Source organism: Haemaphysalis longicornis, unplaced genomic scaffold, assembly GCF_048455015.1.
Source record: "Haemaphysalis longicornis isolate Haplotype H1 unplaced genomic scaffold, Haemaphysalis longicornis Haplotype H1 scaffold_9, whole genome shotgun sequence".
Lineage (NCBI taxonomy): Eukaryota > Metazoa > Arthropoda > Arachnida > Ixodida > Ixodidae > Haemaphysalis > Haemaphysalis longicornis.
This window is the reverse complement of record NW_027526460.1, coordinates 7,480,919-7,497,720: the sequence shown is the minus strand read 5'-3', so window position 1 is coordinate 7,497,720 and position 16,802 is coordinate 7,480,919. Positions and strand designations below refer to the sequence as shown.

At 52.4% G+C, this 16,802-nt stretch overlaps 1 protein-coding gene across 3 annotated transcripts in view; it reads left to right on the top strand.

Annotated features, from left to right (window-relative positions):
- The first annotated feature begins 256 nt into the window (after nt 1–256).
- Nucleotides 257–16,802, top strand: part of LOC144152645 (uncharacterized) — a 93,359-nt gene continuing 76,813 nt past the window's right edge. For all 3 annotated transcript variants that reach the window (XM_077684011.1, XM_077684008.1, XM_077684005.1), the window contains exon 1: nt 257–412. In XM_077684011.1, the coding sequence (XP_077540137.1) occupies nt 367–412 (46 nt within the window). In that variant the 5' untranslated portion in view covers nt 257–366. The remainder of the gene's footprint in view (nt 413–16,802) is intronic.

Sequence of the window (16,802 nt, the reverse complement as noted above, 5' to 3'; positions counted from 1 at the left end):
CAGATCACGGCAGGCTTTGGGCTTACGTCGTTAGGTGGCAGCACAAATTTATAACTTTTCAAAGTAATCTTTCAGGATACATTTAGATGCAGTTACCAAACTATCCATTTCAGCTTGGAATTAATAAACAAATTATTTGGCATTGTTGATATTTGTTTTTTGAGAAGATTTGGACGTTTAGTTTAGGACAACAGATCTCTATTAAGCGTGCCTTGCAGCGCCTGTGAAACCAGTTGGACGTGCTTTATTTGTGAGCACTGTCAAAAGGCGCGCTGTCGGAGGGAAAGCTCCTTGCCAGAGGTGGTCATGTAGGTGTGGTCGCGTGAGGAGTGTTTACACGCATGCGCAGCTGATCTGAAATCTGACATGGCGGATGATCCGCAGCTCGCCAGCCCCGAAAGAAATACGTCTGGTGAGTAATGATTTTTATTATAAAGTTGAACAACGGCGCCTCGCGTACAAAATACTTGTGCTTGCCGGCGTTACAGTGTGTGCGACGTAGGTGTCGTCTGATATGCTGCTGAAGACGGGTGTCTTCCGTTAACCCTAAAGAAATCTACGCTGGTATTTCATTCAGGGTGTAAATTGCTGCGTCGAATAATCCGATAGCCTGACAGTTCGCGGCAGTGTATCGCGTTCGTTCTTGCCAGGAAATGGCTTGCAGGCGGCGACAGACTGTTGCAGTTTTCATCTTTAAATTCTTCCTGACACGCATGGGAATGGTTGGCATGCTGGTCGCTTTCGAGCGCTGAGGGCAAGTGAAATCACCCGGTGGAGCGAGTCGTCGAATGTGACAGCGTCGATTACTAGATCCTTCTAGTACACTCTACTAAGCTCATTGCGGAAGGGTGCTGAAAATATGGTGGCGGTGGATTGTCCCGGGCAACCGTGATAGTTGTCATTAGCCAGACTGTCGATCACAGCGCCGGTCAAGTTGTAGGATCAAGCCCACACGGGCACTTCGTCGTATCTCGATCGCGAGAAATGTTGAGTGGCTGTGCCTTTTCTAAGCTTTTTCTTCTACGGGGCACATATTTGAGAGCTGTCGTCATACACTGTCACGATACGGTGTCTGTAGGTGCCTCCTTATCGTACTAGGCTGCCCCGGTTTTGTTTATTTCTTCCTTTTCCTCTGCCCTTGACTCGCGGCAGGTTGACCTCGCGTCAGTATCTCGCGGCCATGCGCAAATTTTATTCATTGCGTATGAATGTCAGCGTATTATCATTTGTTTGTGTCTGACACAGCTCACGCACGTCCTGTTTGAGAGACCATCGCGGGTTTGTGCTGCGCTATTATGAGCACTAATCGTCACCGGCAAACGTCACGAGTGTGGCGGCTGTTTTTGCGACTGAGTGCTTTTGCTGAATCGTTGTTGTTTATGTCACGCTTGCCTGGACGTGCATACTGCTCGTGTTTGCCTGTACTTTTTAGCTTGTCTAAACGCGGCCGCTTAGGCACGACTGACTTAGTAAAGTTTGTGGCACGTTTGTAAAAACGCTGTAGCAACAGTACTGGATTATGTCTAGGTTCATCCACCATTCATTGTTACGTTGCCAAGTTTCGTTTTTTGTATAAATAAAGACGGACGCTAGACACCGGAGTCACTGTCGACTTGCGACAGCTGTTGTACCTCATGGTGAAGAAGTAGGAACTGAACTGTTTTTACTTTCATTGGAGCGGGAGCGAATATATATTTTTTAATTCTTTAGTTTTATATGATTCTGTGATAATACGAAACTGGCGCATGGCGGTACCTTCCGCGTCAAACCTGTCATCAAAGAAGCCGAGGGGGATTATTCGCCCCGAGCGCGAACACAGTCGGCCCCTGGCGGCGGCGGGACGAACCGCTCCTAGTGTGGATGGCGCTCTCGCGTCGTCTGCTTTTTCACGTTGCGTGCGGCGCAAGACGCGTGCTGTACACGACAAAACAACCAATATGTGTGCTCGTTTGGCATTAAGCAATGACATAGTAACCTCTGCGTGCTCGTTTCCTCTAGAAACGCAATAATCAGCGGCCGTTGCGGGTTAATGCGCTGGTTTAATTCCACGAAACATCTTCGCTGTGGTCACCGCTTCAGTGTGAAACGTGTTTTAAACATTGCTTCCACACATTGCACTTTTCTTATTGTTGAGTGCAGTCGTCTGCGGTTTCGGGAACGTCGAAGGGTGCTTTTTGAAGGTGGCGTGGTGATTATTTAAAGGATAAAAGTTTAGTACGCAAAACGGGTAAGAAGCGACAAGACCTGTGCATACGCGTGCAAATTCCACACCCTTGTAAAATTGCGCTGTGTCCTCAAAGAAAGAAGAAAGAAAGAAAATCATTTACACTGCACACGACCCGTGCGCTATCGCCCATCCATTACCGGACACGTATTTTACACCCGCAAGCGTGTGTGTGATTGTGTCCTTCCCGTACCTTTTCTAAAATAAATATCATTTTTGGACAGTCGTTGGTTATACTCAGGAGGAGGAATAAACATTTATTCAACTGTATCGAGTTGCTAATTTTACGTATTATTTAAAATACGTTTCTATGAATGCGCAAGAGTATTTAGGGGGAATGTTTCGGTAAAATTAAGCAGTTGTGAGTTTGCGTCAGTCATGTGGCATTTTGTGTCATTTTCATATATATCATTTTCAAATCCGACGTGAATCACCTTGTCCAGAAACGTGTCTCACTCAACATAACCAAATGCCTAATTTGGTCACGTCTTAACCTCGGAAGTTGGACCTGAGATTAAAGAAAGAGGAGAAAACGCGTAATATATAATGCCCACATGTGTGTGGGGTGTGTGCCATGACTCGCTGTTTTTTTTTTTAATTTTTTCCCACAGTGCTTGCTTTCAATACAATTTTGAAAAAGGCGTCCCACAATTCCTGGACAATCTCGGACCAAAGGGGGTTAATCATTTTGGAAAATACGTGTAGTGCTTTTTCACCGCTACAGAACACGACGCCTAGTGTATTTTAGATTGTAAATAATACTGATAACCATAGTTTGGCTTTTCGCGCGCGTTGCAAGCGTTCTCTTCTCGCTGCTCTTGCAACGTTGGCAGTGGGAAACCTGCCCTGGCTGGCGTGGTGACATCGAATAATTTTCTGTGTGGACGTTCTGACAACTCTCACAGTTGAAACGCACTTTGAAGTAAGTTTTATGATCTGCCATTTAATTAAGTGGAATGGTGTCAAAATCGATCATCGCGGCTAACTGTGTGGCCTCGAGTAGTAATCGCTGCTATGGAGCGGGATTTTGTTGTGCCAGTAGTAGTTAGCTGCAGGCAACAGCCCTATTTCCTGACCATAAATATTTGTAGATGGCAAATTGTCGGGAAGGAATTGTATTAAACACTATTTTTTGTTTGATAGTGGCAATGTAGATTATTAGTATCTTCATAGTGAATAAGTTATAATGAACAAAAGAAATAGAAGCAAAGACGCATGAATGGGCTATTCTAGCAATGCATTTGTGTTCAGCAGTGAAGCCGACTTCAAAGGGGCTTGGTGTATTAGCAGAGCGGCTTGAAAAAATTCTGGATTACAATTATCAGAATTTCTACCATTGTTTTCTTGTGAGTTTGGGTTATTTAATTTCGGTGGCTTTATTTGACGCGGTTGATGTGACGGGCTGTTTTTTTTTCCCTCCTGACCACTAGCCACACGGGGAAATATGGCTGATTGACACGTGTTTTCTCTTCGGGGGCGCAAGCTCCGTTGATATCGGCAGAGTTCGCGCCGTGCTTCGTCGTTGGTTCATGTGAATTGCACTTCCTCGTCCTGGGCGTTGCATTTACGTTATAGTACAGTCCGTCCGGCCGCTCGCACGTCACTCCAGGATGACCGCATACGCGCGCTATACCGCTTTGCGTCCCCGCGTGACGCCGCGGTAATGTCAAGGTTTTGTTCGGTCGGGAGGGGTCCGGAGGCTTATTTTATCCGGGGCGGCCGCCCTTTCGGCACTGCGGCGTTTTTATCCCAAAGTGGGCGCCGCGCCTGTGAGTCACGGATATGTTTGCGGAATGACTTGGGCACGGAGAGCTTGGCGTGCGCACCAGTTGTCTGATAGTTGACCCGCGAGAGAGACAAAGGGGGCTCCCGCTGCAAGAAACGGAAGCGCCGCGAAAAGGGGAGGGGGAGTGAGTAAAAAAAAAAGCAAGCACGCTACTAAGTTTGTGTAGGTATCTCCGTAACGAGCAGCAGGCCACAAGGAATAGGCGGTGCCCGTCTCATTCTTGTGTGGCTGTAGTATTGACCCGCTTTCTTTTTCTTTTTTTCCCTCTGCCGAAGAAGGGCTAGTTTTGGCTGAGGTCGCAGCCTTTGTTTTGTCCCTACGGGGGAAATGAAGACGAGATGGCGACGCAGGGCTGTCTCGTGGCGTTCGACGCTCCTTTTGCCGACCTTCGGCCGTGCAGCGCTGGCGACGTGACCTGCAGTTGACGCTCCGGCTTCTGAACTCGCCCCGATCACTTCAGAGCTCTGAGGAAGCCCTACTTTGGCACTTCGGTTCGACGTCCCCTGCGATTCCTCACGGTAGCCACGGGAAGGTGGTCGCTTTGCATATGAAAGAGTTCGACGAAGTGCCAGGGGCCTGGCGTTGGTGTCAATTGCAGCGCACGTTCGAGGCAGGACGCGGAGCTGATAAGAACGCGGGACCTTCAAGAAAAAAAAAAAAAAGGTTACACGGGTTTGCTGTCTTACTTGAAGAGCGCAGAGCCGGCGTGCCGAAATAGCGTGCGTTGCGTCTTTTGTAAGTGAATTCTTGCAGGTCACAGCGTCTCTTGAGGTCGACGGCGGTGCCTTAATGATTGAGGTACAGAGACGCAAAAACAAAAAAAAAAAAAATACTCAGTCACGGGATGAGGGCTAGACATAGGAGGACAAGGGGGGAGGGGTGGGGGCGGCGTTGTTCGGGGCAGACGGATCTTTTGTCGGTCCTCCGAAAGACGTGGCTCCGGGATTTGTTAAAGGTGCCCACATCGGCACGCGTTGTTTTTCTCGCCGTCGGAGAAGTTCCGCCGTTAGCTCTGATTCAGTAAGTGGCGTGACGTGAGGGGGAATTCGTAGGATGCTCGCGAAGCTACATACACGTGGCGCTGGCGAACGCTTGACATTACGGGAAGGAAAAGAACAAAAGAATACTGCGCTCCTGCATAACCACCAGCAAGCTCTGGCAGTTGTATCGGGACCCGTGTTGCTTCACTTGGAGGAGGCGAAGACGCGAATGGGAGCCCTTATCATCGCACCGAAAATGGAAATAACCTGGCCGCTTGGCGTTTCCGCTTGCGAGCAGTCATCGATCGTATCGAGCGTGATACGGCGGCTCAATACGCGCGATTGGCGAGACCTCTCTCCCTCTGCGGCGATTCCGGCTTTCGGCGCTTTCCGAGGACCGTAGGTGGTGCGCTTCCATTTTCTCCCGGAAAAGTGGCCCTTGATTCATGGGCCCTCCCGCTGCGCGGCCGTTTGAGGGGGAGGCTCTTCTTGCGACACGGCGTTCCGGCTGCTTCTCCTCATTTGCGAGTGTGGCCGTTGGCCCTGCGGCGATCGGCGCCCGTTTTACGATCGGGCTCAACCGGCCAGCGATGCTGCTACTGCGTCCGCGAGCACCCGGCTCCTCTTAGCGGCTCGCCCATCACGACTGCTTAGTAGGCTGCGCCCTTGGTTCGCCATCAGATCTTAGACCTGTGCCGACAAAGGGGGCTGGCGATATCAACATTGCGAAAGCGCGCTGGATGCGAGAGGGGAATCAAGTTTTGTGCCAGGCGTTAACGGCACTCTGGCCGTAGCGCGTCCGTGACCGCGGAATGCCCCCGTTTTGTAGACTCTCTCTGCGGTCATTCCTCGCTGCCGTTTCGCCCTGCTATGAGCTGCGGATGATGAATGGACATTCTTTTTCAAAGAACGGAGAGGAGGTCGAGTCTTTAAGCGCGGCCCACACGGAGTGAAGTTCCAGCGAAAAAACGGCGGCCGCGGCGACGACAAGCAGGCGGCACGTCGGCGATCTGCTAATCACACACGGCGCAGTATTCCTTCCTCCGCTCTGGCAGAGTGAAGAAGAATATCTGGGCCCTGGACGCGAAATTCGCACCAACTGGGTCGTGCCTCAGATGGCGGCCAGTACTGGAGGCATCTCGGCCATTCGGACTGTTCACGTTTTCACTTCCAAACTGTGCGGAGCCAGGGGTCGCACAGGTCCTTGAAAACCCTTGAATTTAGAAGTGTCAATTTCAAGGCCTGGAAAGTCCTGGAATTTTTAAATGGTCCTTGAAAACCCTCGATTTTTCCTCAGAGAATCAATGGCCCTGTCTTTTCACAAGAATTTAAAGTGTTTGTCGTGGATTGTAGGTGCTAACAAATGTAACGAAACATTGGAACACTCAGTGTATTGCGGAGAAATTACAAGTTTGGTGGATTTTCATTATTACAAGGCAACATTGGGAGCAGGCACTTGTAAATCCAATCCATGTCACGATACAATCAAGTGAAAGCCAGCTTCTGTTCTCTATCTTGCATCTTCCATCTAGTCTGTGGACGCTCGCTCCTTGCATGTTTGCTGTGCCTCATACGCTCCATCTGCGTTCGCTTTTACTTGCAAATGGTGGACGTGTACATTGTTCGTCCTGCCTTGTTGCAGCAACACTTGCGGATTTAATTTGAGCTGATACTCTTGCTGACAAAGCAGGATATGCAGGCGACATTAACTTAGTTTTGAAATCAAACAGCCTCAGCAAACACAAAGGAAAAATAAAAACCTCTTGAAAAACCTCTTGAAACCAGCCATGAAATAAAAAATAAAGCTGGGGAAGCATTTACGAACCCGTTAGCAACTATCTAAATGTGCACTAATGTGCTTAGGTATTGCAATAAAAAACGTTTGCATTGTGTTGGATAAGTTATAAATAGTACCGTATAAAACGTTAGATGGGGACCTTGAAAATGTGTTCTCTGGTCCTTGAAAGTCCGTGAAAACCCTTGAATTTTTGCTTTTCAAGCCTGTACGAACCGTGGGAGCGCTCTCCCGTGGCTCCTGGTATCTAATGGCTTAGCTAAGAAGTGTGCTATTTTTCTTTTTCTTTTTAAGGGGGGGGGGGGGGGATGTGGCGTGCCCACATTGTGTTTTGAGTTCAAAAGGAGGGTCGGGGGTTAGGCCTGTTGGTGGTGCATGAATTGGAGTAAAAACGCTTAAAAAAGAAGGGAACGAAAACAAGGCCGAAATGGGTTAGGTGTTTTTGCGGGAAGTGTCTCTAGCGGTCGCCTTTTCACAGCGTGCCACCTATTAAGTGTACCGCAGGATACCTGACAGGGCCCAGGCGGTAGTGGGCGGTTATGTCTCTTCACCAAGCGGTCCCAAGCCCACTTGCGAAGGGGTGGATGAGAGATGTCAGGGCAGTCAGTAGTATATGAACTCACTGGTGGGGGCAGTCTCGAAGAGCTTGTTCGTTCCCGCCCTGGTCCGAGCGAGCCGGTACCCGTAAGGGTTGAATCCCTTTAGCGGTTGTTGAAAGTTTTTTTTTTTTTTTTAAGTACACGCTGCCCCTCGGGTGAGATCCAACCTTTCGTGAAGTTCCTGATGGCATTCGCTGCGCCACCTCCGCAACCTCTGGGTAGGCCGTACACATTGAGCCAGGGGACGGAGAGTAGCTCTTTCGATCAACCGGCTTGGTTCGAGCCTCTGTACGGGCAAGCGTGGAGGTAACGCCAATTCCTTTTGTTGATTTTGTAGCGTAAGCTACACTGGCCGAGGTTGAGCAGTTTCGCGTGGACCTTGAAGCGCCGTGCTGCGCAAGCGCGAGGAGCATTGGATTGGATTGGAAATCCAATCCAATTGGAGTACGGGTGTGTAGAGAATTGGGTCTGCACATTCGCCGGTCTGCGCATTCCAGAGGAGTGACGTCATAGTCGCGGCAGACGCACTGGCGCCGACGCGTGCCCAGCTGTGCGCCTCCGTTGCGCACTAGCCAAGTCTGACGCTGCGCCGGAGCCACTGGCTCCTGGAGAGCCGTGCTGCGCATACGCGAGGAGCAGTGACTGGACTGAACCGGACTGGATCGGATTGGATTGGAAATCGTTTTAGCAGCAGTAAGCGTGATAATCAAGCTAATACTAGACAACCAGGAAACCTAAGAATAACCAGTTGAAGCTTAGCTCACGCTAGTATATCCTGGCATAGCCGAGCTAAGCCACTGCTAATTTTTCTTTTCTTGCGCGGCTGGAGCCCTTCTGCGGCAATTTTTATTTCGAGGCACCGGTACGGGAGACTTTCTACGCCCATACCGGCGTAGAAAGTGTCCACCCTGCTCTCCGAACAGAAGCGGAACCAAGGATGATGATGATGAATAAACTTTTATTTGAGACCAGGTGCTGATGTTAGGGCACCCGAACCTTGAACCTCGAACCAAATGTATGCTATAGACGTTTGAAAAGCAGCGGCCACTCACAATTCGTATTTTCCAAAAAAAAAAAAGACCGTTGGAAAGAAGGAAAAAAAAAAAAGCGGCAGTGGTGCTGTTTGAGGTGAGACGAGCGGAGTCAGCACTGACATCCCGCCTTTAAGTCTCAAAACGCTGCTCGGTTCGCGGGGCAGCACGTTGTTCGCTAGGGATTTATACACCCCCCCCCCCCTAACACCCCCCAGAAGGACCTCCCGCCCCCCCCCTCCCCCCCCCAAAAAAAAAAGATTCCACAACTACAAGCACCCTGCCTATGGATTTATACACCCCCCCCCCCCCCCCAAACATCCCACCGACACCCCCCCCCCCCCCAAAAAAATCTAAATTCTGCATAAACCCCTGTCGTTCGCGTGCTGCGTTCCCCGTATTACGGCGCGAGCCGGTCCGTCAGCGAACGGCCTAGCGCGTGGTATGTTTTCGTGCAGCGGCAGGAAAGGGGACGGCCTTGTGTTACGCCACTTCCGGGGACGCTTTTAATAAGCAAAAGCCTCCTCCTGTTATCCCGCCAAAATGTAGAGAACAACATAAAGGAAAGGGTGGATGCCGGAGTAACTGCCTCTGCATACCGCGTGAATTGGAGACTTTCACGTGGACCTAACCGCGAACTGCCGCATTCCTGCGAAACGAGGGCTGTATTGTTCTCCCCCCCCCCCCCCCCCTTTTAGTGTAATCCCCGCACAGGTACCGAATGGGCGAGTGGCTGCCGAACCGTGGCCGTGTTCGGGCGTGCTCTAATCTCCGGATTGGGGTTACTACTCGCGCAGTCATCTTCGAAATCCGATTATCAGAAGCCGTTCGGCGCGCAGCCAGCCTGTCCCGTCGCCGTAGAAAGTTTGTATTCGCCGTCGTTGAGAGCTTGCGTTACGCGGTCCGTGTGTTTTTCGAAAAGCCCGCCTTTTCGCTGTAGTGCGTGTCGTGGGAACTCGCGGCGATAAAGAACATCGGAGCCACGCTGTGTCTGTCTTTCCCGTTTGCGATTCTCCGCGAGCCTCGCGATCCCTACGCTCGTCGATACCGGACAACGATGGGTTGCACCTGGAAAGAACCGTTTTGTACGGAACCAGGGATGGTTCTCCGATGCCATCCATAGCTGGCCGTATTTTGTGTTCCCACAAATGCGACAACATGTTCACTACACACGATTTTCTCGATTCCTTCCAAGGCATGGTTTTATCTGCCTGAATGCGGAGCGTGATCGTGACAGTCCAGCTGTCGTGGTCTGTATTCAAACCCAGCTCCGCGTTCTTAGCACACGATGTTTGGGGACGGTTAGAGCCACTAGATGGTGTTTAGTGGCTCTAGCGACAGTGATCTACACGCGTGGCTCGAAAGAGGTTCGCGAGCGAGCTGGTTTCGGTAGCCAGAGATGGGGCGTCAAGATAGTGGGAGCAGATACATAACGGAATTACTCCCTGCCGAGAACGGCAGCTGACTGCGCCGTGCCGAACGCGAAAATCACCGGCATTAACGGCGTTCGTGTTGCGCATGCACGGCTAGCACGCGGGGAGCGCTTGTTTCCCTCTTGGCTACTTCGTAGCGGCGCCCTGTTTTTACGCGTTGTGCGCGCGATTCGCGTCTTGTGCAGCATTGATAACGCGGCGTGTGTGTTCGGCGCGACGCCGGCACCGCGAAGGGTCAGCGCTTGATTGAGTCGAGCATTGCGCGAAGAGAACAGGTTCTGCAAATCACATCGTGAGATGCAAACGCGCTGGCCTGTCACTTCTCTCACTGAGCAACGGTGCTGCGAACGCCGCCTTGCTACCAACCTCCTGCTAGTCTGTGGCACGCGTACACGCCATACGCCCGAGTCACGCGCGGCGAGTACGCCAAGTATTTATTGCTGGCGTCACTATGGCGCCGCGGAAAGAGCTGGCGTGAGGCCTCAGCAACCCGTAAAGGGGAAGTTTGCAACCGAAGCTTTAGTGCGGGATCGCTCTAGGTCCGCGCTCTTATCGCCATCGCCGTCCTCCGATTGTCTGCGGGGTCAAGAATTTCCGCACCACTCAGCTGGAGACCCGTTCGTCGACAGCTGTGTCGTTACCCACTGCGGTAGCCAAGGCATTGCCGTGCAGACCACATTTTTCTGGCGGAGAAAAGAACGCCTGTGTTGGTCAATATGTTGGCGCACGTCGGAGATCCCCGGGTGGTCCGAATCAATCCTTCCTCGGCTCCTCGCAACGCTCTTCGTAGCCCAAGTGTAACTACGTTCGCGTAAATTTCTCGCGAATGTTGTGGTCCCGGACCACCCTTAGCGAGTATTGTTCAGTTGGTGGCGAAAGTTAGTCTGACTGAGCCCGTGTTGTAAGCTGCGCGAAAACCGTGCATGCAACCTACTCAGTGTGGGAGAAAATCGGTGCTCTGAGCTACAAATGAATCGCAGTGAGGAAACCGTCGTCATAATGAAGCCATCGGTGCGGAGAAAATTTGTTGTAACCGGTATTTCGATAAAAGCGGTGGTTGCTTAAACGCGTCTGCACTGGGTTGAACCGCATATTAGAATGAAGGGATTTCGTTATATATATATAGGTTATAATAGGTTATATATAGGTTATAGCGAGAGAGTACGGCATTGTTGCTGTAAAGCTCCAATGGACATGCAAGGACGGAATCCTGGTATGACTGGCTAGGCCACCGGACTCCTAGACGACAAGTATAGTCGACACGCTAGGGGAACGTTCTACTCCAATGTGGCGGGGCTGTGCCGACAAAGTGGGAGTTGTCGGGTAAATTGTGTAAGCATCTCGGTTACACGCCGAGTACATCACCAGTCTGCTTCACCACTTTACACAACTGCATTGCCGGGAAGGCCTTGCAGGGACAGTATAAGTAGTCTTATATCGAAGTACGAAGGCCATGAATACCTCCTAATGCGAAGCGCTCCTTTAAAGTCTGCTTCGCAACCTCGCACGAGTGTATGGCCGGGAAGACACCGTTTATGGGGGATATAATTGGGGTGCTATTGAAATGTGAAGCCCCTGGGGTATTCTATTCAGAGCGTCTTCGTATGCGGCGAAAGTGTGACAACGTCGATGCTTACAGACGGACAGACGTATTCCTCGTTAGTTGTGGCCCACATAACTGCTCGCTCGTGTGCCGCAACAATCCGCGTTCCAAGCCGCGGCTTCCCGATGACTCGTGCGCACTGCCTCGGTCGCGTCAATCGTCCCCGAGTGGTGTTTCCTCGGGAAGCTCTCGTTGGACGTTCCCGAGATTTTGGCTGCGCTGACCGGCCCACGCCCCGACAAGCGGCCGACTTGGCGCCGCCGCCGACGCGCCGCCGCTGCCCGACCTATTTTTTGCGGAGCCGTCGCCGGGTGCCCGGGCAGCCATAATTCTCTGCCGAACAGCCTTGAACGTCCTTGGTGTGCTGCTGCAAGCAACCGGCGGGCGGCGACCCCGGTAAATCGCGTTTCCTAGCCGGCGCTTTTTTTTTTTTTTTAAGTTCCCCCTTGTACAGTATGTGTACCGTGCAACAAAGCCGCTCTCTGTGTTCGGCTGTGTGTATTACCTCCCTCGAGCGACTCGCGCGTTCAGCCTCACCTGTGCAAGCATAATATGCGCGCCAGTTTTCTCAGCTATCTCGCCATCTGTACTAGTTCATGTTTGATTCAAATTTTAGTTGACATATGTGTTTCTGGGTGGAGGCCAGCCAGTACGCAGTGTCTCTGGACGGAAGACGGGACGAAACAAACGCGATACAGCATTGACTTGCAGCGAAGCGCCTGTTTTCGCTTGGGCGGGTACGACGGGCCGTTTCGCGCTGTACCCCTTATTCAGTATGTCACAATGCAAGCTCGTCCGACCGTCAACGATTCGATGGGGGGATTGTCTCCAGCGCCTTTGGTGCGTGCCGAAATGTCGCAAGTAGAAATTGGGTGAATAGTGCCGTTTTGTGCAGTGTACGATATCAGAATGATTAAAAAAAAAAAACGTCTTCGTGACTGCGTCTAAGTATTAGCCCTTGGTGACGTCTTGAGGATTTAAAAAAATTCCTCAGTGCACGTAAGCCTGCTTACGTGCTTTGAAGGCAGAAGCCTGGGGATACTTTGCTGCATCGTTAGGTTTGCGTCTGTTTCTTCGCGTTTGCTTCTTCTTTGGCGCGAATTACCTAGGTCCCTTCACTGCTACATCGTGTTTGACGAGTTTCCTTCTCCGCTTTCGTTTCTGCGTCTTCTGGTGTGAATAGATTGAACAGGCGGACTTTTTGCGCACGCCACAGCCTCTTCCCCCCGGAACCAGAGTTGTGCGCGGCCGGGATGCCCGTGTTCTACTCACGTGCCGTCACGTTCACGTGCCACGCGGAAAGGTACGTGCACACTGGCACGTAGCTGAATGCACTCACACGTTTTCTACATTTTGTTCCACCGTTGCCAACGTGTCGATGTAGCGCGGTGGCAACAACACACTGGCCTCCTACTCTAGAGACTCTGGTTCAGATCCTGCACGAACTCAAATGCGTTCTTTATTTACATTTCCAGGACATAAACAACGATTTACAGGAAATGTAGGAAACTTTTCAGGCTCTCGCGTGAAAAAGGATATTCCAAATATTTTTTGGTGCTTGCGTCCTAGCTGGCGGACCGTACTAGTGTCCTAGCTGGAAGGTGGAAAGAAAAAAAAATAGCATTTCTGTGCAGGGCGGGCATGCTTGTCCTGAAATGCGAAAATCTACTTGGTGTTGCGGCGATGCCGAGGAGCAACACTTCCAAATGGCGCGGATTGAAGGCCTCGCCCTGTCTTGTTTGCTTTTACCCCGCGCTTACCGACGCCTATTTTGTGAAGGGAGGCGAGGATATTATAACTGGGCGATGCAGTCATTCCTCTACATCGCCCTGCTTTCGCTTTAAGCGCGCGTGATTCCCTCGGGCAGGAGCGTGAGCTGCGCCGCTTGGACGCAGCGCGAGCGCTTTTAACTCGCGTGTGCATTCGGCAGAGCCCTGGGCGATGTCTACCGCGGGCCACCACGTGCTCGTTTCCCCCCGCCTGTCTTCTCGTTGTTGTGGCCCTTGGACAATGACTGGCGTCCATTTATTTCCCAGTTGTTTGTACGAGCTTGCATAGGGTGTTCGCAACCATGCGATGGCTGAACACGATGAACGAACTTCGCTCTTCACGCTGCGCCTGCGGAAGCACGTCGAACGTAATCATCTTAGCGAAACCTTGCGCGTTGTGAGTAGTAGCTTAGAGTGGTGGGTAACCTCTGTCTGCTCTTACGGTTGCCAGGAATGCCAAAACTTCACCAGACGTTCACGGCTGCGTGGCCACCATCGCGAGGCGTTAAAGAACTCCAGCTGGTCGAAATTGATCCGAAGCCCTCCGCGGCGGCAAAGCGGCGTCAATAGAGTCTAGTATAGCGTTTTAGCTGTGGCAGAGTCTTTCAATGTTTTTGAAAGACTCTGGCTGTGGCGTTAACGTTTGCGCGCGTCCATCGCAAACGGATAGCGCGTCGTTACGCGACGGTTAGCGTGCCCCCTAACGTTATGGGCGCGCTAAAATGGTGCTTTCCGCTTACTAAAACTATTAGAGCGTGGTAGTCTTTAATAGAGGGTTTAAGCATACCGGAGGTAATTCCGCTACCCTGTTTCCGGAATTGTGGGCACTTTCGCAATTTTTTTTTCTTTTGTCGTGTGTAGCGCTGAAGTTTGGTTTCAATCTATTTGTAAAAGGCTCGCCGAAACCGAGGCTGGGTGTGCTTCCGATAAGCCTTTTGAAACTGGGCGATGGAAGAATGCTCGAGAATAATTTCTGCGGAATTGAACCGAGGCGTTGCGTGCAGGCGCGCATTTTCAATGCGCATACCGTATACGAGCGTGCATAATACGCAGCGTGGTACGGAGACTGGCGCGGGGCCAACGCGGAAGAATCGGCGGCGCGCGTCGCCTTGCACGGTGCTCCGAGGGGTTGCGCAAGGGGGGTCCCGTTGCATGAACCGCCGCGTGCGTGGACCGTGGATGTGTGACGCGGGCGCGATATACATTTTCGTGCATCGCTGATCGGCCTCCGCCGCAGTGTCCCGCTGCGCCCCCGGCATGGAAGAGCTGCTGCCTCCCACGGGCGCACTCTGCTCCGGCCGCATTTCGCACCCTGGCTCGTCTCGGAATTTCGAGCGCCCACTCGCTTTTCTGTGCATCTCGGGCCGCCCGCGGTCACAAGGGGGCAGCGGGCGTGCTGCCCGACGTGGCTGTGCTGACACGGAGGTCGTTAATGTTAACCCATACATTTGTCGCCCTGTCCTCGATCGTTTCCTGGACGCAGATGTCTTCCTCTGAGCCGTCTTTCTCTGCTTCATCCTGCCTCATCCATTTTCAGCGAATCTTCTTGTGTCGCTGTTACATAACTGCGGTCATCTCCCCCTGTCTGGTATGTCTTGATGAACGGTGCTGGTCTTAGCATCACCGGTCAGTCCTCTTGTTTCACGGCGCATCTCAGACTGCCTCGTGTTTCTTCCTCTATGATCGAAATGGCGCACTCCTTATGATCAACATCTTCGTAGTTCGGCGATCTGATCGAGGTCCGTGCCACGTCTGGGTCGAGAGCGCTGTGCCGACGTGTGCGCTGCATCCCGAACGGTTCAGCCTTTGCGGCTGCCGTCTCAATGCGGCCCTGTCAGCCGTCCGCGTTCTAAAAGGGCTGCTGGGCGATTAGATCCCGGGGCTATTCGTGATCGGCGCAGCTTTGTTGACTAATGAACTCGTGGCCGCGCGTGATTAAGCTGGCGAGAGCACGCCACCTGGCGTTTCTTGAGAACGTTTACGTGGCACTGGAGGGCGCGCTGTTTGCTAAATCCTTGTGCAACTAGCCCGACGATTGCCAAAGGGCGCCGTGGGGATTCCGTTTAACCATTGAGCGCTGTCATTGCATTGGCCCGCATCGGGCCCGTTGATGTGTGGTCCCCGGTCGCGTGTGGGAGCGGGTTATCCTTTTGGCGTCGGTATTTGTGTTGTCCTTTACCTCGGCAGTGTCCTGCGTTGACCGGCAATGTTCTTGTTACTACCTCTTCTGTCTGCTCTCCTTGTGTTTAGGGACCTGGGTGTTTGCGATTCTCGCGGAGCTGAGGACCGGCCGTGCGCATGCACAGGGGCGCGGGTAGGGGGCGCCGAGCCGCTTACCCATCTGTGTAACCCTGAAATGGTTTACCGGGTATGCCGTGTACTGGCTGATAGGACGCGACGAAAAGCGTCCTCCAGGCTTTGCAAGGGCACGGAGGGACGAAATGAGCAGCCGCCCTCGCGTTGCGGCGTGTAGTCCGACAATTGACCACCTCCTCATTACGACTGACAGAAGAGGAGCACTGGGAGGCCCTCCTCCAACACATTGAGGCAGTTCTTGGGGGCGACTGGTAACAGAAGCTCCTTCCCCCAGCAACGCAGAAGCCTTTATATAAGGGCAAATAAGATGTTTCTCTCTCTCTCTTACCGACGGGTAGGGCGGTGGTTTGTTGAACGTCCTGTACGTAACGTTTCACGGCGTCGGCTGGCAACGCTGCCATTGCTAGTAACGTTGGCCATTGCTGCGCCTGTGTGGTGGAGTAGCAGTTGCTCATAAGGGGGAATGGCCCAAGTTCGAGAGAGGGATCGGCCAAATGATTTCAATCAAAGGTGCATCCAGCAGTGCGGCCGTCCGCGTTGAGCTGGCCGTTCTCGGGTGCAGTTGAGGCTTCGTATTTCGCGTTTTCTGCGGCCCCTGTACAGGTACGCCCAAGAGCCACCGTCCCACGCCTGCTGCTATCGGGCAGCGATTGGCGATTCCAGCCGGTCCCGTGGTGCGCGCGTGTGTAATTAGATTAGAAGGAGGCGGACTAAATTGCGGGTAGCATTTTTGCGCCCTCGCGTTTCGCGTGTTGGCGGCCTCCATAGATCGCTGACCCGTGCAGTTCGGAGGAGCCGCCGGTGTGCGCGTTTCCAGTCGAGGGACGGCACGGGTACGTACTGCGCGGCCTGCGCGTGAGGCTGACCCGGCGCTGAACGCGCTGCTTTGCCCCCAGCCACGTCCCACTCCCACCGCGTCAAGGACACGCTTACGTAACAGGCTTTTAAATGCAGAGCATTTCAGTAACTCACGATGTCACCCGCGTTGGCGTCCGTAGTCCGCACGCTCACTGCGCATGCGCGTCGAGTCGAGGCGATAGCGAACACTCTCTCGCGAGGGGCATTGGATTGGATTCGAACACTCTCTCGCGAGGGGCATTGGATTGGATTCGATTGGATTGGCTTGGATTGGATTCGATTGGATTGGCTTGGATTGAATTGGATTTGGATTGGATTGGATTAAAGTGGATTGTGTTGGATTGTGTTGCGTCATAGCCGCGGCTGACGCGCTGGGGCCGGCGCATGTGCAGTACTCTCTCTTCCGCG